The sequence below is a fragment of the Anastrepha obliqua genome, chromosome 1, assembly GCF_027943255.1.
Source record: "Anastrepha obliqua isolate idAnaObli1 chromosome 1, idAnaObli1_1.0, whole genome shotgun sequence".
In the NCBI taxonomy this organism is placed as follows: Eukaryota; Metazoa; Arthropoda; class Insecta; order Diptera; family Tephritidae; genus Anastrepha; species Anastrepha obliqua.
Window position 1 is genome coordinate 168,263,715 of NC_072892.1, and position 24,050 is coordinate 168,287,764.

At 38.2% G+C, this 24,050-nt stretch overlaps 1 protein-coding gene across 1 annotated transcript in view; it reads right to left on the reverse strand.

The window, feature by feature from the left end:
• Nucleotides 1-24,050, reverse strand: part of LOC129240525 (organic cation transporter protein) — a 61,774-nt gene that overhangs the window by 6,460 nt on the left and 31,264 nt on the right. The window contains exons 2-3 of the mRNA XM_054876388.1: nt 234-680; nt 20-174 (exon numbers count right to left, since the gene is read on the reverse strand). Coding sequence (XP_054732363.1) covers nt 20-174; nt 234-680 — 602 coding nt within the window. The remainder of the gene's footprint in view (nt 1-19; nt 175-233; nt 681-24,050) is intronic.

Consider the following 24,050-nt stretch of genomic DNA (forward strand, 5'->3'; position numbering starts at 1 on the left):
AATGATTTCATGTATTTACTCATTGTGAAAGCCGGATAGAAAAGACCCGACGATGCGGCACCCAAACCGAAACGACCCGCTAAGAAAAGCCAATACCAGGGTGAGAATGTGCATAAAAGGCTGGACGCTATGAAAAAGATAGCACCCAATGTGAAGGAAGTTTTACGTCCAAATCTGTGAAATAATGCAATATTGTTGTTTTTGTCACAATTTTATTCAATTAAAATACTCACTTATCCGCAAAAACGCCAAAAGAGAAGGAACCAAAAAATTTGCCCAACGATATGGCCACCTGTGCTGAGGTGCGCTGTATAGCACGATCGCACACCAGATCCCAATCGGCCACGAATGTGGTGTCGGCATCCGAGTAAGCGTATACGCCACGTGAAAGGCACGGAATCTCCGCTGGTGAGCCGGTCTCAGCTTGGTTTTCAACATAGTTGAGCGCATCTTCGTAGGTCATCGTACTCAGCTGCTCGTAATCGTAATGCCATATTGTACAGCCACGCGTGTCGAGATTATGTTGTGATATGTGCCGCTGTTCGCCAACGGACCAATTGGTGGACTGAAGATCGGACACAACGCACCACTGATCTTCAGGCAAATGGCCCAGCAGCGTATATGAGGAGACATGAAAACCATTAAGGATATTTGGTAAGACGCATAAAAAGAATAGAGTCCTGCAAGAAAGTTATGCATATATTTAAATTAAAAAAAAAATTAAAATATTTACAATCAGTATTCTTTGCGGTAATCTGGCCAGTTAGCTACTATCATACAAGCGCATCATATGAGGGCTTTAGGCCGCATTCGAATCACAGGTAGCTTTTAAGGAGCAGAAAACTTGGCAGATACCAATAGATATTGGATACAATTTTCTTTTGCTTCCCCTAGACGTGAAGCAGATATACGCGCATTATACAAGGCGAAGTCCAAAATAAACAAGACTGGTGTCATAAAAATATTTTTGATTGATTAGTGCGTTGGAAGTTACATCCTCAGCTGACTTCCAGTGAAAGCTTGGTGACATTCGGTTCAGAAGAAGCGAAGTTACTGCGTCTAAAGTGTCAGTATGTTTGTGTCATCGGTACAAAAATGAGTTTTGAACAAAGAGCTAATATCAAATTTTGTTTTAAAATCGGTAAAACGTTTACTGAAATATTTTAATTGATGAAAAAAGTTTATGACGATGATTGTCTATCTCGTGCCAGAGTTCATGAATGGTTTACACGTTTCAGAGATCGTTGTGAGGACATAAATGATAATGAACATACGGACCGCCCAAAATCAGTAATCACTGAAAACTCCATGGAAATTGTTCGTAAATTTATCAAAAATGAACCGAAATCATCGTTGAAATTCATGGAATCTGAGCTGAATACCTCCAAAATATCAATTTATCGCATTTTAAGTGTTCGTTTGGGCTTACGAAAGGCCTGTGCACATTTTATTCCACCCAAGTGAACTGAGGACCAAAAATTGCTCAGAATTCAACATTCGAAAGACCTCATTAAAGAGGCGAGAAAAGACGAGAACTTCCTTAACAACATTGTAACTGGTGATGAAACGTGGTTTTTCCAAAATTAACCTGAAACTAAGCGTCAAAGTGCCGAAAGGAAGGCCCCAGACGAGTCACCACCCAAACAATCACGTTTGGAGAAGTCAAAAATCAAGTCGATGCTCATTTGTTTTTACGATTCCAAGGGAATTGTGCGGAAGGAGTTCGTGCCAACAGGCCAAACTGTCAATGCAATTTTCTATCTTGGCGTTTTAAAGCGTTTGTTGCATCGCATTCGTCGAATTCGCCCTGAAAACCGCGAAAGAGGAAGTTGGCGCTTATTGCATGATAATGCACCATCTCGTCGATCCTCTCTTGTGATTGATTTTTTGACTAGAAATCGCATTTTAACCATCATTCACTCACCGTATTCACCTCATATGGGTCACTGGGACTTCTACCTATTCGGAAAATTGAACTTGTCCATGAAAGGAAAACTTTCTGAGTCCGTAGAGGTCATCCAAAACGCGTTTACCGACATCCTGAAGGACATTCCGGTCAATGACCTGAAACACTCTTTCGAAAAGCTTTTAGATCACAAAAAGCAGTGTATCGAGGCCAGAGGGGACTATTTTGCGTAAATAAATTCGAAGTTATCAGAGTAAAGCTCTTGTCGTTTCTATTTTAGTTCAGTCTTGTTTGTTTTGGACTTCACCTTGTATGTAGGTGTATACGAGTGATATCAGCCTACTGAACAACCGCACACTAAATACTAACCTCAATAGTGTTGTGGAAACTATAAACTCACAATTTTTGTTAAAAAAAGACTTATTCAATATTTCTTCCGATGTGGCATTACTGAAAAATGTTAAAAAAAATGCACATTTATGCTGCACTCCTACGAGAAAAAGAATTTCGCATCTAGTCATCTATACAACTGCCCGTTTAGATTTTCCTTACGTTAAAATGTTGGACGTTGACGTGATGCCCCAAGTGCATATTTGATTCGGTCATGGGTGCGAAGGTTCCGGGAAACAAGTTCGGTGGCTAACAGCCTACGGCCGAGGCCAAGAAGGACAACGAGAAGAAATGAAAATATCGAACACGTCACTACATGCTTGCCCAATAATCCGTGTCAGTCTGAGCGCAAGAGAGCAGCTGCCTTGGGACTTTCGAAAACTATTTAACATCAAATATTCAGGAAGGATCTTAGACCTCACTCCTTCAAAATTCAAATTGAGCAAGTACTTAAACTTAACATTTGCATTTAAATGTGCAAATAAGCAAAATTGCCTTTATTGGTCACCTAAAGGATGAAACACAGTATTAAAATATCAGCAGTCACTTCACAGTCCCAAAGTGCTAGTTGTGCATAGTAAAATAGTGGAATAATTGGTCCTCAAGGGCAAGCAATTTCTGTGAACGAGTCTCTTACCGGCGAATGCTGAACGATTATTTTCTGCCAGTAATGAGAGAACATCCTTCCTTCAGGACACGCACATGGCTTCAGCGAGATGGCGTCAGGCCGTACACGACCAGAGAGATCATGGCGACAATGCTTGATTTCTTCCCTAACAAACTTATAAGCAGTTTCGGCGACATATCCTGGCCACCCAGGTCGCCCGATCTATGGACTTTTTTCTGTGGGAGTCCCTCAAAAGTAAAGTCTATGGAATAAACCTAGCTACTTTCTCAGCACTATAAGAACATATCGTTCTTTCCTTCCTTTTGAATTTTAAAAACTTATTTCAGAAGTACAATGCCGGAGCGAAAATTTAGAAGCCTTTCCGTAAAGATATGGAGATTGTGACAAAAGAAATTTGGAATTAAATGGAGGAAATAAAAAACAGCCGAATTAATATTTTAAATATATTACAATTCTCGAACCTTTACACAATAAGTCATTCCTCGATACTTATAAGTAAAAGTAGACTTGACTATTTAGTCAAGACTTTTTTCTCGACGCAAGTCATATTTTTCTCGGAGTTGCTCGCACAATTTGGTTTTTCACCATAGTTAATGGTCAAACCTCATACATTTCATGATGAAAAGATTTCAAACGTGAGCTCTTTAACAGACCGTTATTCGAACCTGGGCGAATTTGACAGAATCAACTGATGGGCTAACGTTACTTGATTAATGTGTGTTTACAAAAAAAAATCGATTGTGTTGGTGATATACGAAAAAAATCATCCTATGACATGACTATGATTGGACGAGTGCGTGAATATATTGAAATTATCTTGCAGATTTCGGCTGGCGAATACTCCCGTGATGTGGCAGCCCAAGTTCCCCTCACCATTTGCCTTTTCACCATATCTAGATAGCAAGTTTGGTGTATCTTTTATCACCGATAATGAGGTGAATATGATCTATTATACTATTACCAAGTATAGTACAGGGTGGGCCATATAGCGTTTGCTTTTGGAACCACCTATTTTTTTGAGAATGGTAACACAAATGACATGTCAAATGTGTTCATAATTTACTTAAAGTTTTGACATTTACGAAATGGGACGCTATACGCTTGAACAAAATTGGGAAATATTGAAAACCTATTTCCAAAGTGGTGAGTCTTCTTCTTCTTTTCTGATTTTCATATCGGTGGCTACGTGAATAAGCAAAATTGTCGGATTTGGGGCTCAGAAAATCCACACGTTACTGTAGATAAGCAAATGCATACACAACGAGTCACTGTTTGGTGCGGTTTTTGGTCTGGCGGCATCATCGGGTAATTTTTTTCGAAAATGAGCGAGGAGCCGCGGTTACTGTAAATGGCGAGCGTTACCGTGACATGCTCAACGAGTTGTTTCGAAAAATTGAGGAGGATGACATGGACGACATTTGGTTTCAACAGGACGGTGCAACTTGTCACACTGCCAAAGTTACACTCGAACTTTTGGCTACCGTTTTTGAATTCCGATATCAATTGGCCGCCTCGGAGCTGTGCTTTAAGGGGTAACACCACTGTACACGCGTAAAATAAACACGATTTTTAAAGAATTTTTTTGTAGAGAAGGAAAGGGGAAACAATCACTCTGATTTGGGAAGTTGTTACTTATATACTAAAATACAAAACTACAAATTTTGATCGAAAAATTTTACAAAATGGCGGCATTGGAGACATTTTTGTAATGTGGTTTCTCTTGAAGGAGCTCCGCGGCACGCAGCACAGAGGGCGCAAATTTTAATCTGGAGCAAAGAAACATTTTTGTTCTTAATCTAGATAAGAATAGCTAGAGAAACACGTAGGGGATTTAAAAAATATTTATTTTTGCGGAATTAGCAAGCATTTGAAGGAAAAACATCTATTTTGGACAAAAAAAACGGCACTTAAATAATTATAACAATCGTTTAAATTAATCTATCGAAAAACCCCTACGCTCTTCTCTTAAGAAGGTTATTATACAGATGTAGTGAAAAACCTGATTAAAAATATTAAAAATTGTTTGAGTTATGCTGCGTGCCAATTTCAGAAAACGTGTTTTGAGAAAAACGCGTTTAAAGTTTGGAAATTTGGAGAAGTCGTTAGGTATCAGTCACTAACGCTGGGTTAAAAGCTTAAAATATTTATGAAATAGACTTCGGTAACGTATAAAACTTTTTGTTCTGTATTTTAAAAGGTTCAAAGAATTTTTTAAGCTTATAAAAAAAATCAATTTTTTGAAATTTCTACAGTGGTGTTACCCCTTAAGCTCGTTGGAATATTTTTTGTGGAGAGCCGTTAAGGACAAATGCTATGCGAACGAACTATCCAGAGACGATTGATGCTTTAAAACACGAAATCGAAGTTGCCATTCATGAAATTGGAGCCCAAACAATCGAAAATGTGCTTAAAAATTGGGTTGATCGAATGGCCTACTGTAAAGCCAGTCGTGGCAGTCATTTGAACGATATTATTTTTCATTCACAAATGACAATGTTCAATCTTCAAAATAAAAAAAAGTTTGAAAATATGTTGATGAGTTTTTTTATAACCGATTCAAAAAGCAAATTTTACATGGTCCACCCCATATTAAGTAACGCAATTATTTTACTTAGCTCTGAAAATCTGTCAGAACCGATTACAAGTAATTTTCTCATAAAATTTCATACACAAAGTCTTTAAATGTTAATTGCTTTCAGGCTAATTGACATTATGCTTTTCTTTGATTTTTCTCTATGAACTTTTGTCTGCGACTTTTATTAGTCAAATGATCGTTTACTTCCTCATTTAAGTTGATTTATACTTCTCACTAAAATTTGATGTAAGCATGTATGTATACTTTAGTATGTGTATTGCTGGCGACTTATAGGCAAGTATATAAATTATAATTTTTCGACTCGAAAATACATAGAAGTTAAACCTTTTTTTTTTTTGTAAACTCAGATATGTCATAATTAGGACGAGTCACACATATTTTTTGTCTTATCCAAATTTTCCATTGGGATGGTTAGGTTAGGTTAGGATAAATGGCTGCCCTTGCGAGGAGCCCAGCTGGACAAATATTCAAAATTCGTTCACTGTGATACTATACAGGGGAAGGAGAAGATAGGGAAGAAGAGGCCTTGGGATTGGAAGAGGATGACCATGCACTTATGACAACGCCGCTTCAAGCTACTGATGACCAGATGTATTATATTTAAACCTGCGCAGGTGTAACGAAAAAGTGAGAGCTCAGAAGTCCAAATCTTTGCCCGACGAGAGCAAGGCAGCTGAGATGATTCGACTTCGTCCTACAGACAGCTTCTGCAGAACGGACTTGAGGCAATTCCAAGTCTTACCGCAGTGTGGTCAGGATACCCACCAAATTTGAGAGCTGCAGCTTTGTTAGCCTTAGCAGTTGGCTCGAGCATCCCAGAAGAATCTCGCGACCTTTCATGTTTGCGCACTAGCCCAGTACTTGCTGAGTTGACGCGAGGCCCATCTTTCCAGGAGCAGACCACAGGTTCTCAAGGGAACCTCAATCCTCTCATTTTGCGATGAAACCGTCTCCAGGGTTCCCTGTCTAGCCAGCTTCTAAGCCCAACAGTTTCCCTCTATGCCGCTGTGAGCGGGACCCCAAATGACCCTGATATCGAATTGTTCGAATGCAATGGAGAGAGAAGCTAGGCATTCCCCGACTAATTTCGAACGCAGAAACAATGAGCCCAAGGCCCTATTTACATATTTACAATAATTACATCCCTTACAGTAATTACCGAAATGAGCAACCAGTCCAGTGCTTCCGCTTGAAAAATACTACAGTGGTCCGGAAGCCTAAATTTGAGCTTGATGAGGAGCTCCTCGCAGAATTCTCCCCCACAAACTCTTCCGTTCAACTTCGTGCCGTAAACTCCGTAAACATGTTTGCCATGCCTTGCCTCCAACTGCTGCACCCCACTCACTCATCCGTTGACGGAATATGAGTGGAAAAAATTCCGTTCGGTTCTAACGTGTGTGCACTATGATTGAGTAAGATGAGTTCGCATGGGATTTCACTTTGAATTTTGCCCTAAAATTAAAACGCCAACTAAGCTCAAACACAGAAATTAGGGACGTGAAAAAAGGTACGGCAATCATGGCAATCAAATATAATTGTCGTGCGCCTTATGAAAGCCCTATCATTTTTCCCAAATCATTCCGATTGAGTAATACTATAAAAAATATTTCCACTTTCGTGCGGTATTCAACTACGCCGTAATATCCATTTACGTCTACGGCCTACTAAACACAAAAATAAATCAACCTTGTAGAAATAAAATTTAATCAGCGCTAATTGAATTAGAGTTATGATGCGTAAAACGCAGGCAAACGCAGACAATTCGACATCTAGACATTCAGTTGTAACCAGAGGTTATCTGGATTTGCCTAACTGTAAGAATAATTAAGCCAAAGTACTTAATACGAGGGTCATCAAAAAAACGAGAGCACGAATATAAAGCGAAAATGTCAAGTAGTTACACACGTACATACTATATGAACATATTTCGACAATTCCGGTTGGGTATCGCCCAATCAGTCAATTACCATAATTCTTACAATATGATTTTTTATTCATGCATGTACATCTGTGTGCAAAATAATAGTAGCGTTACGCATTACAAAGTTGTAACTATCTTAATATGTTTTTGTATTTAATTTTTTTTGTTTTAACAAAAATATAGTGACTCCTATAACAAAAACCATATAACTATAACGCCAAACTTTCTACAAAATTCACTCAAATGTATCAAATTTGAAAAAAATTGTCATACAAATTGTGAGCTCTTCAATCAGAATCTTTAGAAAACTTAAAGGTATGCAGTTTTATAGTAAACAGAATTTTAGTTTGAGAAAGTCTCAGTTTGAAGTCACTCAAAAATTGTGCTGAAGGATCATTAGAAAATTTAAAGGTATGCAGTTTTATAGTAAATTGAATTTTAGTTTGAAAAATTCTCAAATTGAAGTCGCTCAAAAATCGTGCCGAAGAATCTTTAAAAAACTTCAAGGGATGCAGTTTTGTAGTAAACAGAATTTTAGTTTGAGAAAGTCTCAGTGTGAAGTCGCTCAAAAATGAAGTGCTGAAGAATCTTTAGAAAATTTAAAGGTATGCAGTTTTATAGTAAATTGAATTTTAGTTTGAGAAAGTCTCAGTTTGAAGTCACTCAAAAGTCGTGCTGACATGCACATATTCGAAAATGTATTATATGGAAGAAAATGCGTAACACCTCAGCGAAAAAAATTTCAAAAATCAACGAGAATTTTGCGTCACGTGAAACTCGTATTTCGTTATATTAATATTGAGTGGACTTTAAAACTGCATACCCAAATTTTGAAAAGAATTTGAACAAGTTGGATATTTTATGCATTTTTTTTTTACTTTGTTAATTTTTTTTTCAATTTTGTACAAAGTTTGGAGTTTAAGTTACATATATGTTTATGGAAACATAAAAAAATTATTACATCCAAAAAAATAGTTCAAACTAGTTAATTCAACTTCCCTTCTTGCTTGGCGCGATAACCGGTTACGCGATTTTGGTCGAGTTTAACTACCAAGCGCGCCCGTCGTTTTTTCATCATGCTAACCGGTGCTAGTTGGACACACCAAGTGAAGCCAAGTCCTTCTCCACCTGATCTTTCCAACGCAGAGGAGGCCTTCCTTTTCCTTTACTACCATCAGCTGGCACCGCATCGAATACTTTCAAAGCCGAGGCATTTGTATCCATTCGAACGACATGACCCAGCCAACGTAGCCGCTGGATCTTTATTTGCTGCGCTAAAGCTCATACAGCTCATTGTACCATCTCCTATCCATCGTCGCACATATGTAAAAGTTCAAAAATCTGCCGCAGGATCTTTCTCTCAAACACTCCAAGCGTCGCTTCGTCGGATGTTGTCATCGTCCACGCTTCTGCGCCATATGATAGAACGGGCATGACGAAACCTTATAGAGTGTTAGTTTTGTTCGTCGCGAGAGGACTTTACTACTCACTTGTCTACCTAGTCCAAAGTAGCACTTTTTGGCAAGAGAGATTCCCCGCTGGCTTTCCAGGCTGACATTGTTAATTCATTGCACTACTATTATTTTGCACACAGGTGTATTATGCTTTTGGTTTTTTTAAGTACGATATTACTTCTATGAAAAAATCCTTAACTAATGTCAAATTATGTGCGTAAACAAATTATTTAATATTCACTCCTAAGCGCAGGCGTCTGCGTGACTGGAATGCAAATGAAAACACGTAAAAATTACAACGTGGGTGACTAGTGGTGACAGTTCGCAGTTATAGTTGACATACTCGTATGTATATGAAAACTCGTATTATTTTTTAGTTTATTGTATAATTATTTATCATGCGCTTAAACGCCACCGCCAGCCGGTGAACTTGAAATATTGCGCAAAAAAGTTGGATGTCTTAATTTTCATGCTGGTTGTTGTTACGGGTTTAATTTCAACAACAGAAACAATTCAGATTTGTAATTTTTTTGCACACAAATCAATATTTTATAAGTACAAGTTTAAAATTATCGAGGTGTGAATAAATAAGTATTTCCGAACTTCCGCATTGGAATATTTTTATTACGTATAGCCTTATTCTATGTAGTTGACTTTCGAAATACTTCGATTATGTGTAACAGCATTCGACCAAAATTTGCATTAATAAAATAAAATTATACAAGGTGCGGACGGCATTTGAGGACAACTTTTTTTTTTTTAGATCTCCATTTATTTCATCTGTCATAACAATAACAATATCTAATCTTGGAAAGGTTATTTGCTCGGTTATTCGGATGAGTGGCAAGTCGGTTGTTGTATCTCTGGCTGAGGTTACTTATTTCTTCGAAAACTGTCGTAACTTTTAGGTCACGGTGCAATATCTCGTTTCGTACAAACCTTGGCGCATTGGCACACATGCGAAGTACCTTTGACTGAAATCTTTGCATGATTTGATTTTGCAACTGAGCGCCATAATTGAATTCCGTACGTCCATATCGGTTTCAGAATAGATTTGTAGATAAACACCTTATTGCCTTGTCTAAGTGCTGAATTGTAGCCGATTAACCAGTGTAGTGATCGCAATTTCAGTCCAAGTTGCTTTCGCTTTAAAAATATATGCGATCGCCAAGTAAGACGCCGGTCTAATAGAACACCTAAATATTTGGCATTGTCTGTTTGAGGTATAGGAACGCTGTTAAGAGATACGGCAGGACATTAGCCATTTCGAAGAGTGAATGTTATCTGCGCCGATTTTTTCATCCAGTCGCTAACACTGTTAAGGTTTTCTTGTAGGCAATTGAGGGAAGGGTACTCCTGGCCATGACGACAGTGTCATCTGAATACGTGGCTGTATAGGTATGTGTTTTTTGATAGTGGCAGGTCTGTCGTGAAAAAGGACAACTTGAGTGAAAAATTAATTAGATTTTATTTTGATCAAAATTTAATCCTTAACCGGAATACCATACTTTTATAACGGCGCAATAAGTTTTTGTTTGCAAGTTAAATTTTTTATTTTTTTATTTTTCTATTGGATATTCAAATAGGATTTTAAAAATAGTAATAATAATTTGCAAACCCATTACCTCCTTGTTATAAAAAATTTATCATGCAGCATTCGCAAAATTGGTGTCAAAAAAGAAGTCGCCAGATGTCCGATTAATGCGATTAGTTGGCACTTTAAAACAGGGAATTCCACAATCAATTAGCTCTCGGTAGAACAGTGCAAAGAAAAAACCAAACGCAAGAAATTAAAATAAAATTGCAGTCGTGTTTTGTTGAATAAAAGTCCAAATTATAAACATGGGTAGACAGCGTGGACAGCTCAATTGAAGTCAGAAAGTAAATTATTAGTCATCATGAAAAAAGTAAAATCGGTCGAGAAATCGCAGAAATAGTGGATAGGCACCGTTCGACTATATACGACGTGAACGTTTCAAAGAAACCAAATCCGGGGGAAATTGGGAAGAAAATTTTTTTCGAATGCAGGTGAACGGTGAATAGTGCAACAAATTCAGAGAAACACAAATTTGAACGCTCCTAAGATCGCAACAGAAGTCGCTCAACACCTTAATATTAACTACGACCCCGAAAGTACGAGGTGTGCTCAAAAAGTATAGCGAATTTTGAATTTTATACATATCGACTGAGTCGTGCCATTCGATTTTTTTCAATGATTTGGGCATGAGAGAGGTCGCCGCAAAATTCATACCAAAACTGCTCAACTTGGACTAAAAGCAACATCGCATGAAAATTCCTAATGAGATGTTGGACTCTGTCCGCGAAAACCCAAATTCGCTGCAGAGGGTCATAACTGGGGACGAATCGTGGGTTTATGGTTATAACGTGGAAACTAAAGCTCAATCATCTCAATGGAAGCTGCCGCACGAACCAAGACTGAAAAAAGCGCGCCAAGTTCGGTCGAATGTAAAAGTTTTGCTTACCGTTTTCTTCGATTGCAGGGGCGTTGTGCATCATGAGTTCTTGCCACAGGGTAAAACAGTCAATAAGGAATATTACCTGCAAGTTATGCACAATTTGCGCGAAGCAATCAGCCAGAAACGCCCGGATTTGTGGAAGAACAAAAATTGGCTCTTGCATCACGATAACGCCCCTGCTCACACGTCGTTGCTTGTGCGCAACTTTTTGGCCAAAAGCAACAAACTAATCATGCCACAGCCACCGTATTCCCCAGATTTGGTCCCCTGTGACTTTTTCTTGTTCCCGAAACTGAAGAGGCCCATGAAAGGACCACGCTACGGAGGAGCTGAACAAGATAAAAAATGATTTTTTGAAGTGCTTCGAAGACTGGAAAAAACGTTGGCACAAGTGTATAATATCTCATGGGGATTACTTTAAAGGGTACAAAATAGATATTAATGAATAATTAAATATTTTTTGAAAAAAACACAAAATTCGCGATACTTTTTGAACACACCTGGTACGTATAGTTTTGCGAAAGAATAATTATAATGGAAAAGCTGCACGAAAAAAACCTTTCATCAACGAGATTAACCTACTCAAGAGAATAAAATTCGCAAAGCGTCACGGGGATACGGATTTCGAGTTTTGGAAGCACGTTGCCAGATGAAAGCAAGTTTAACATATTTAGGTCAGATGTACAATCATATGAGTACAGAAGTCCTAATGAAAAGTTGCTGGAAAAAAACTTAAGTCTGACAGTTAAACATGGGGGTCTGTCGGTAATGGTATGGGACTGTATGTTCGCTGCTGGTACTGGAAATTTGTGCCTCATCAAGGGCAACATGGACCACAAACAGTACCTCACAGTTATGAAAGAAAATTTGGCCCTAAGTGCTGAAAAGCTGGGTATTAAGCACAATTTCCAGTACTATCAAGGCAACGATCCTAAGCATAAGGCTCTTGATGCCCGTCTGTGGCTTATTTATAACTGTCCTAAAGTACTTGAAACACCTCCACAATCTGCAGACATCAATATAATTGAACATCTGTGGGCTGATTTGGAAAACCAACTGAAAAAGGATGTTATTAGAGTCAAGAAAGGCCTAGAAGATGCTATTAAAGAAGAGTGGGGAAAATGGATCCTGTAATATGCAAGAAGCTGGTCGAATCCATGCCAAGAAGACTGAATGCTGTGCGAAAAAATAAAGGCTTGTCGACTTAATTTTAATTATGTTGATTTTTCTTAAATATTATTGGCCTAACTCTACTTATATAAATGTACCAGTTCTTTTTTCTCATGTATTTTACTAAGTTTTTATGTTTGTATTTTCTATGTACGAATGAGTTGAAATTTGCTTATGTTTTTTTGCAGTTTTACAAAAATGCATTAGATTTTAATTTTAATATATATTTTTTTAGGTAAAACCATATCACTTGCGTGTCCGAGTTCTTTATTAAGCCAATGCATCTGGTCTCCCTAAATTAATCTTAGTAATTTCTTAAAGAAACAAAGACATTTTGACTGAAAAATATGCAAGAAGGCACACAAATTAACCACCCTATCGGAAGATTTATAATTTTTGCAATTAACGTCTTGCGTTTGGCATTGTATTTGACAGCAAACAAGCAGGCAATGGATACGTAAAGGTCAAAATAAATATTTCAATCACTCAAAATCATTTTTTTTATTTAGCAGTAAAGCGGATCCAAGATGGAATCTGGAGTGGGAGCGGGGGTTTTCTCTAAATCAGCCAGCATTTCGGTCTCCTTTAAACTGCCGGAAACGAGCAGCATTTTTCAAGCAGAGGTCTTCGCGATCCTGCAGGCATGCAAAATGTTTCGGGATCGCTGTTGGGAGGGAGACATTAATATTTTTTCCGATAGCCAAGCCGCGATCAAGGCCCTGTCGTCGCCGTATTGCAGCTCTCTTCTGGTGAACTCCTGTAAGGAGAAACTCAAATGTCTTGAACGTGCATGAAACATTTCCCTTATCTGGGTTCCTGGGCACAGGAATATAGAGGGAAATGAAATTGCCGATGAGCTTGCCAGGAAGGAGTCGACAGAATCGGTTTCAGCTGTCCCCTTCTCAGACATCGGTGTTCCGTTGACCGTTTTTAAAGGGAAACTACACAATTTCTTTCTAAAAAGCGCAAGACTCTGTCTCATCGTGTGCTATTTCGAAAACCCTATGGCCCCAATAGGATAGAAACAGAACGCTTAAGGTGATGGGAATCCCCCGCCATTCAATTTCCAAACTCATTGCGGTGTTCACTGGTCACTGCGTGATCGGTACTCATGCGGAGAAGCTTGGAATTCTGTACAACCCCTATCGCAGAAGCTGTGGGGATCCTGCAGAGAAGGAGACTGTGGAACACTTTCTCTGCATATGTTCGGCTCTGGCGGCTAGGCGCTTGAGATTCCTTAGCGTGCCCTTTGGGGGAGAAATTCTCCGGCTTAGATCCCATTTCTCTCCTCCACTACATCAACAGCACTGGATGGCTGTAGAAGGGTTTCTCTTCCCAAACATTTCTCTTTGCACAGGTAATGGTCCTCATTATGGTATCAAAACGGCACATAAGTGCTACTTGAAGTGTGTCTGTGGCGGCACTCTTGCCATTTTACCTACCTACCTACCTAAAGCTATTCAAAAACAAATCTGGATGATTAAATTTTGCGTCCTCTTGTATATATAGAATTTTACCATCATCAAAGACCATTTAAAAATTACATTCACCGAGAGTCCATTACCATCCTTATGAACTCTCGCTCCCCGAATGTCATTATCGTAATCCAACTACCACCCATCGCAGACAAGGAACTTCAGCTGCGTAGTGAGTATTTTGGCACAAAAATATAGCTGATTATCCTCCTACTTATTCAGAAATGAGCTAGACAAACTCCACATACAACATATGCACAGCATGTGAAGTTATTCCTCACGACACTAACCACCTCTTCACATATCCACTCTTCTTGCAACTCTTTCCCTCTAGTCCCGCCCTATCGGAACAGCCAGTTTCATGGGTCTACCATTAGATGAGATGGATGGCGACGATGACCAATGACTTCACTGCGCTGAGCAGGGTTTTTTGAACTGCTAATATCAACAGCAGCAAAACCATTTTAAAACAACAAGTACTGCGTACTTACAATAAAGGTATTTATTTAAGTGCATGAGTCAGAGAAATCATAATAATCAGCGCTTAAAATATTCATCTAAAGAGCATCAAATATGTGACACAAAGTTACTATTATATGCTTTTTTTATTTTTAAAACGTTCGACAAACGATCAAGTGATACGAAAAATAATAACAAGCTTCTAGGTGATAAATATATTTACATATTTCTTATTTAGTTGTAGGTTCAGCCCTCCGAGTTCAATGTACGTATGACTGATCAAATAAAGGTATTAATTAAGAGGTAAGCAATTATTTGTATGAACTTCCTTATTTTATCATAAATTAAAAATGTTGATTTAGTCGAGAAACAAAGCTCACAAAGCCCAGTGGTTTTATGAGGAATATTCGTAGATATAATGAAAGAAATGATGCACACACACGCCCTCATGCACTGAAGTTGCTATTCCAATTGGAGGTCAGTCTGATAGAGTTAAATGCTCAACTCTTTTACAGCTATGTAAATAATTCATAAAGCTGTAAAATATAGCTTATGAGATTATGGGTGATAATATCGGGTGTTTTTTAGCTGCATGAGAACTATCGATATCGATAATTATGGTTTGACAGCTGAGAATAGCAGACGGCGTTGCAAGTCCTCATGATTCCTCTAACGCTAGAACAATGTTTCCAAATAATGGAAATTTACTTTGAAAATCCCTCCGCAAAGTTCATAGCGCGAAGTGTTGAAGAAAACGCCGAAACGGCGATTTGTTGTCGTTCTCAACTTTTTAGCCTTTGTATTTCGACTACGTGGAAATTTTTGCGTAAGGATCTTGGCTTACGTGCCTATACATAAAATACAGCTCATGCAAGGCATCGTAGTTCTTAAGTAGGCTTTTGGTAGACCAATAATTAAAATAATCTTTCATTCTCGTAAGTTGGTCAATATTAGCTACAAAAACAAGAAACAAAATTTCAAACTAGAATTGCGTTTCACCCATTTCCGAAGAAAGTAAACAGCGTCTGAGAAAAGTAAGCACTACATTAATAAAGGTAGCACTGATGCTAACCAACGGGCGTTAATAGACTTAGGGGTGCAAAATTCTATCAGCAATTTGATCATATCTGTGCTAGAAACCAGAATCATTAGAGCTAATATGGGTAATATCAACATAACTAAGAGAGTCCATAGGGGTACTCCATAGGGAGGAGTACTATGTTCACTTCTTTGGTTATGTGTGATTAGCAAAATCTTAATAAAACTTCATGCAGGTGGGGTAAAAGTGGTTGCGTACGCTGCTGATGTGGTGTTAATGGCTTCAGAACTGTGTCCCAATACGATCAGTGGGATCGCTCAAAGGGCGTTAGGCGAGCTTACAGGCTGTGGCCTAAGTTTTAACGCGCGCAAAACAGAACTCATGTTATTTACGGCCAGATATAAGGTACCAATTTTTACTCTACCAAGCATTTACGGACAAACCCTCTCACTTTCACTCAGTGCAAAGTATGATACTTAGGGGTAATTTTGGACTCCAAACTTAGCTGGAAATTAAACGTAGAAGAACGGGTAAGGAAAGCAGAAATTGCTTTATATGCCTATAAACGTATGCTTGGAAGAAGATGGGGTCGTCAACCGAAGTATACATTATGGTTGTATAAGGCAGTTATATGACCAATTTTAATGTATAGCTCGGTGGTTTGGTAGAAAGCTCTAGAGAGAAAATAAAACATGAAATTATTAGGTAGAATACAAAGATCAGCCTGTGCAATAACGGTTGGTGCAATCAGTTCATTTCCTAGGGAAGCTCTCAAGGCACTGACACACGTTACCCCAATAGACCTACACATTAAGAAGACGGCAACCATGACTTATGGTCATGCCAGTCTATTATTGCGACAAACTTAGTTAACCTCGGTGAGGACTGACGTCCCGACGGTAGCATTCAATAGGAATTTTGCCACTCTCTTTCCATCTAAAGAGGAATGGAATAAGGGATTTTCACTAAACAACTTCGACACTACATCCTATACAGATGGCAGTAAAGTGGATTGTGGTGTTGGAGCTGGCATAAATTCTCAGAGACTTAAAATTGAAAAAATCTGTGTGTCTTCCTTATGCTTGTAGTCTCTTTCAGGCGCAATATCGCTATTCTTTCGGATAGCCAAGCTGCAAACACAAGTAGGAATAGCCTTTCCACCTTGAGTGAAATCCAAACCTTGTGTTGGACTAAAAAATCGAAAAGTTTTTTATGGCATATTCCAAAAGTAAATCATCTTAAAAATATAAATTCAAAAAATCATAAAGATCGGAGCACTAGAACGAAAGTTACAGACCGTGGAAGCGCGCAAATTATCCATAAATGAAGTGCACGCAAAACTTTAGACGCGATTATCTCGAAGTTGTGTTTTTTGAAAATTACCGTCAAGGTGATCATTATTTATCAAAAACTATTTGACCGATTTGCATAAACTTTTTTTTTAATTATTCGAAGTTACAACCTCGAGAATCTGAACGATTATTTTTTTATAAATATTTGCATAGGTCGCTGGAATTAATTTTTTTTTTTAATTTTCAACCCCTTAAAAATTGTTTTTTTGGTACAAAGCGGTTTTCATATCGAGAATTTTTTTGTTGGGTAAATAAACCGTTCAGATTCACTAAAAAACGTGTTTCTACAATAATCATTTAATTTTTTTGATTTCAGTTGAGCTGCTCATGCATCAACAATAAATAATAACATTTTTTAAAATAAAAACACCAAAATGTATTCTTCGAGAGTTACCCTTCAGTATGATATATGCCTCATTTGAATAGAAGTTCTAAAACATATTTAAAAGAAATTATGACAATCGTCCATTTTTTCGGGCTCACAGTATATAACCCCTTAATCTGGGCTCCGGGGCATCGGATTATTGAAGGTAACGAAAAAGCAGATGAACTGGCAAGAGGGAGATCTGTCATGAATATCGTTTCCGCAGAATCGATATTCACGCCACTGGGTGAAATCAAAAATACAATTTCCCTAAAATACCTTCAAATCGCGTATTGTAGAGGGAGCGACCAGACGAAATGCAAAATTAGCAGAATATTATGGCCCACCTACAACCTCAAGCAATCGTCGGCATTAATAAGCATGAAACGACGGGACGCCTGGAGACTAACGGCAGTCACAACTGGCTTTTGATCTGTTGGAGAACAAGCGGGCAAAATGGGCATCCCTCACAACACATACTGTCATAGTTGTAAACAACCGGAGAAAAAAGGAAATAATCTTCCGTTTCCTCTGTGAATGTCCTGCCCTATGGAAAGACAGAATATTAACCCTGGGCAACCGCTGTTCGAGGGTCTCAAACAACTGTCTGGTTTAAATGTCAACAATAACAAGGTTCTTAAACCGCACAGACTGGATATAGTCATGCCGTAAATAACTGATAAACAAGTTGGTAACGAGGATGTGGCAATAAAATGGTGCGGAAGCGCTAGTTGGATTCTGGATGAAGCACCACTCTAGCCAACCAAGCACTATATCGTGCCAGCACACTTGTGTTGCTGGTGTGAAAACACGACGGCAAACTGCATAATTTGCATGTTTTGACCGGCACTATTTTTTATTGTTTGGAGTCTAATTCTAGAGCAATGATTGCATTTTTAATTAACTTGTCGTGCTAAATGTGAGAAAAGTGACATCCTTTATTGGTTTGCACCCCAAAACCCATGCCCTCTTGGTGCGCACATAGGTACATACATAGGTACATATCTACGTAGATACATACGCAACAAATTCACTCATACGCAATTCAGCACTCATTAGTATGTAATGATCGTTGCGGAAATTTACAAAACATTTCACTTAGGCAACTGTTTTTACTTTTTTCTTACCTTTTACATTTCGAATTGGTAAACAAAATCTTTTTCTGAAATTTAATATTTTCATTTTACGTTTTGCGGTTAATCGCACATTTTGTGGTTTTGAAGGTTGTGACAATGAACATTTGTTTGCGACATGATTGCCTTAATAATAAGATTAATTTGTATGCAGGCTGACAGACCTTAATGAATAATTACTGTATTGAGGAGCAAAAACAAAAAAAATAAACAAAAGACAGCTTATTCGCCGAATACAACAACAATTTGCAATTTGCAATCCCGTATTTTTCAAGTCGCCATTAAATTTTGGAGATAACTTACTTACATACATACATACATATGTACATACATACATACATACATATATACTATATAATTTCCAATACACAAAATGCAAATGCATACGCACTTACATAAGTTCAGTTCCTGAAAGTATTTATAGGTGTCTGGTATACTAACTTACATATTTACATAAGGAGAAATGCACAGTGGCATGACATTTATTGCTACTAAAACAAATGAAACGAATTTCTATAAAAATAGTAGTTTTTGAACAAATAAACTTCCAATATAATAAACGTGTTAGCCTCTTTTGCCTTTCTAAATGCTTAGCTGTTTTTTATATATAGTAAGTAAATCATCGAAAAATCATGTAACTAACCGCCGTCGTAGCCGAGTGTAGGTCGGTAGGTAGGTAAAATGGTTGAAGTACCCAGCTGGCACTCCTCAAGTAGCACTAATGCGCCGTTTCGATACCATTATGAGACCTCCAACAGGCAGATATCTACAGCCAGCCAGAGCTGTTGATGTAATGGAGAAGATTGATTGTAAAGGTTTTTCCAATAAGAGGTGTTATTTTGATATTCAAAGAAAAATGCTATTTTTTAATATCAGGTCAGTCCTTAAGTTCGTGCGTTTTTTAAAGGTGGTTTTAAAATTAATAAAAAAAGATGTTTAAAGTATTTATTAATCAATAATATATTTTGCTTCATTATTTACGGTGTCTTCCCAACGTTTAGGCAAATTTTTAATTCCCTGCTCAAAAAATTGTTTGTCCTTGGAGCCATAATACGCTTCGATATCCCTTTTTATAGCTTCTTTTGAGGAGTAGTTCTTGTTACTCATATGGGATTGAAGTCCACGGAAAAGGGGATAATCACAAGGTGCTTTATCCGGAGAGTGTGGTGGATGCGGCATGAGCTCCCATCCGAGCCCGTTCAACTTGCCTAATGTTTGCCTTGCGGTATGAGGTCTTGCGTTGCCGTGGTGAAACCAAACTTTGCGTCTATTCGCTAAAGACGATCGATTTTTTTTAAGAGCCTCATTCATGTTTGATAGCTGATGGGAATAATAATCAGCAGTTATCGTCTGGTTTGGTTCCAGAAGTTCATAATAAGCAATACCGGTCATATCCCATCAAATAGACAGGATAATCTTCTTGGGGTGAAGGTCATCTCTAGGGGTCGGTTCTGGTGTTTCATCTTTATCTAACCATTAGCGTTTGCGAACAGGATTATTGTAAAGGACCCTTTTTTCATCACCAGTAACGATACGGTTCAAAAAACTTTCATTTTTAAGCCGTTGCAGCAGCTGAGAACACATTCACTCTTTGCTGATGGTTGGCTACGGAAACTCTATGCGGAATCCATTTTCCCAGCTTTGAAACCTTTCCCAACTAAACCAGGTGCCTGTGAACTGTTCCATGCGGTGAATTTAACTTCTGAGCTATCATATCGAGTGTCAAATTTGGTTCAGCTTCCACGAGTTCGAGCAAGGCTTCGAAGTTAAAGACTTTAGGACGACCAGCGCGCGGGGCATCTTCCACGTCGCAGTTACCACTTCGGAACTTTGAAAACCACTTTTGCGCAGATCTTACACTAACGGTATTCTCTCCGTGAACAGTGTTTATTTCTGCAGCAGCAGTTGTGGCATTTTTACCTCTTTATAAAAAAATACAAAATATGCCTCTTATGCGCGTGCGAAGATTCCATTTTATTTTTTAACAACACGTGCTTCTATACCCGATTAAAATCATTTGTTGAATGAACAATATATCAAAGAAAATATAAATAGTTCCTTTATATTCCGCGAATAATTTTTTGTATGCAAAAATCGTGCAAAAGTGAAGTTATGGGTAAAATACGCACGAACTTATGGACTGACCTGATATAAATGATTGGATTTTTATTTCATTAAAAAGAGGAAGGAATGCCGTTAATAGTGGAAAATAACATCAGGCAAATGACCATCACGACCGCGCTTACAAGACAAATATCTGTTTCATGAAATTTTCCATAATCGAATTGCAAAGTGGCTGCATCTTCGAGGTCCTGAATCGACTATGGGCTGTTCGCGTAGACCTTATCTTTCACGTGGCCCCTAAGAAAAAACTTACAAGATGTTAAATCACAAGATCTCGATGTCCAACTGTGATCACATCTTCGAGAAATAACACAGACCGGAAAATTTTCCCGTAAAAGGTCAATGGTTTCGTTGCTTGTGTGGCACGTAGCGCCGTCTCGCTGAAAATAAACATTGTCCAGATCAATACCATCCAATTCCGGCCATAAAAAATCGTTAATCATCTCTCCTGTTTAACATCTAACACCTGTTATTGGAAAACCCTATTTGGGTAATGTGCACCTGTTATTGGAAAACCCTGTGGTAGTGCACCAAAGGCTGTCGAAGAAAGGAACATCCAGTGGCTTTAATCGTCCAGCTGGCAAACCTGGACATTTACAGAGAAATAGCTCAAGAGTCTCCTTCTCTGAAAGGTCTCCAAAGCTTTTGCAATGGGGATTAAATGGTAAACCTAGCTTTTCCGCATGTGTGCCGAGCGTCAAATGATCGGTAAATGCAGCTACGACTTTCGAAATTGAATGACGTGGAGTCCCCAAGACTTTCCGAGTCCTTCGTATATCGTATTAGGGCCAAAGGGTTTTCGAAATTGCACACGAAGAAATGGAGCTCTATTTGATCTGTACATTTCGGTACTTTCTTTTTTTTTCTTGCCTATTAACCTTAAAATAAAAAAATTACAGTTAAGAACAGTTGAGAAGATGCCGATGACCGCAGAGCAGGTCTCTGAGATCAATTCAGTCCCCTTCCTGGTAAGCTCTTCAGAATTTCATTTCTATGTTTCTATGTCCTTGAACCCGGGTCAGAGTAATGTTACCTGCACACCTAAGAAATTTGATACCCTTCTTACAGGAGTTGACTTGTTTGGATCTGCACCATGGCGTCCTCAGAGCCTTGATTGTGGCTTGGCTATCGAAAAAAATGTTAATATCTCCCTGGCTCCCACGTTCCCAAAGCATTTTGCATGTCTGGATCCCAAAACTTCTGCGTGATAAACATTAAGAGTATACGGCAGTAGAAAGGAAATAGATAAATTGGCTGATTTAGAGAAAACCCGCCCTCCGACGCCCGATTCAATCTTAGAGTCGTCAGTGAAGACAGAACTAACAGCTTCGGTACAGATTTATATGCCGTTCCAATTCTATCTACTTAGAAAGATTGCCCTGGCACGACCCTCAATCTTCAGTTTGCGGATAGAGAGATCTGCTCGAATAATTTGTGTATTTGTATACTGTTTTTATTCAGTTGGTTACTAAGGGCTTTAAAAAGCTCGAAATTATTTGTAATTTTGAAGTCACATAAAAGTGTGTGATTCCAAGAGAATTGTCCAAAAGGAGTTCGTGCCAACGGGCCAAACTGTCAATGCAATTTTCAATCTTGGCGTTTTGAAGCGTTTGTTGCATCATACAAAAAAAAAACAAGAAACTAAAACAAAAAAGAAAGCTAAGAAAAATGTCAGACTGCAAGATTTCGAGAAGACAAAAAACCACTTAACAGATTAACTCGGGAACAATGGTAGTAAATATGCCTGACAGAGCAATAATTTCTTCGCCTTGGGCTGACTTATGTTTGTCTATGACTTGACTGCCCCGGTCTACATACATATTTACACAGATATGTACGTATGTATGTTTCACTGATGCCACGAGAGTCTTGCGTTGCCCCTCTCTTTTTTATCTACATTCAATAAAAGCAAACTTTTTTAATCACGCAACGATTAGAACTCTTACTGAGTTCAATAAAATCTCTAAATTTAATTTATATAACTCACTGTTCAGTATGTAATCTAGTTTGTGTGGCTGGAACTACCATAGACTATAAAATAAGATAAACGTTTTTAGAATAACTTCATATGAGTACATAAAATGGACCATAAAAACAATTTAACTCTTCTATTGTTGCGTACATAAATGTGATAAGATTGGTGCCGTAGTCTACAGCCTTTTTAATACCAAAACAGAAGACGAAAGTTTCAAAAATTTCAATATTTGTTTACATAGGTATATAAAATTACTAATAAAATTAAAAAAAAAAATTAATTATTAATAATTAAAAATAATTTAAGAAAAAATAAGAGCCAGAGAAACACAGCCGGAAGTAGCTAGAAGTATAAATAATTGATATCACGCGAATATTAATAAGTAAATAAATAAATAAAGGGTGTTTTTTTTAGAGGTTAGGTTTTCAAGATAAAATAAAACGTATATAATTTAATGTTATGGCCAAGAATTTAGCTTTATTATAAAGATAAGGGTTTGCCATTATGTTTTAAAAATGATTTCGGGCAAGTGTTATATCATCAGCGGTGTTATATCACACGATCTTGGAGGCCACGCCACAGGTCCACGGCGCGAGATAATGCGTTCACCAAAAGTTTCCTTCAATAAATCGATTGTTGCGTTGGCTGTATGGCATGTAGCGCCGTCTTGTTGGAACCAAAGGTCGTCCACATCAACATCGTCCAATTCAGGCACGAAAAAGTCATTAATCATGGCTCTATAGCGCTCTCCATTGACTGTAACATTATGGCCGGCTTCATTTTTAAAGAAATATGGACCAATGATTCCCTCTGCCCATAGAGCACACCAAACAGTGACTTTTTGAGGATATAACGGCGTCTCAGCAATGGCTTGTGGATTATGTTCACTCCAAATGCGACAATTTTGCTTATTGACATACCCATTCAACCAAAAGTGAGCTTCATCGCTGAACAAAAACCATTATTTTCGAATCGCGCGAACCGAACCATTGTTTTCGTAATAAATTTGCACGATTTGCAAACGTTGTTCAGGTGTAAGTCTATTCATTATGAAATGGCAAACCAAACTGAGCATAAATCAAGTGACAGCTGTCAAAAAGACCATCTACGAAAAAAGTAGTGCCAACTTGAAAACCTAACCTCTAAAAAAAACACCCTTTATTAAGTAGGGGCAGGCTAATCACCTACCCTATCAGAAATCAAATAGACTAACGAAACCAACGCAAGACTGGTCCTTGTCGAGGCCCTATGCTCCCGAGTGGACTAAACAAGGAAAAAAAATATTAAGAAACTTCCGATTTTACTTGAGCGGGTTACATACATACATACAGTCACTCACACCTTATTTGATACAAAACTGCGCCGCGCTGAACAACAGCGAAGACCTCAATGAATAGGCAATAGGCCGCTCCTCCGCCCGTGAAGTGTTACTTGACGGTTTGCCTTGCGGTGGGAGGGAAACGGAGCTGGAATGGATGTTTAGTGGGTGAGCCGAAAGGCAAGTCTCACACTTTTCGGCTTTCAATGCTGCTCAACAAAAAAAACCTTATTTGATACAGATACGATTTTTTTGGTAAAGTGTTCTAT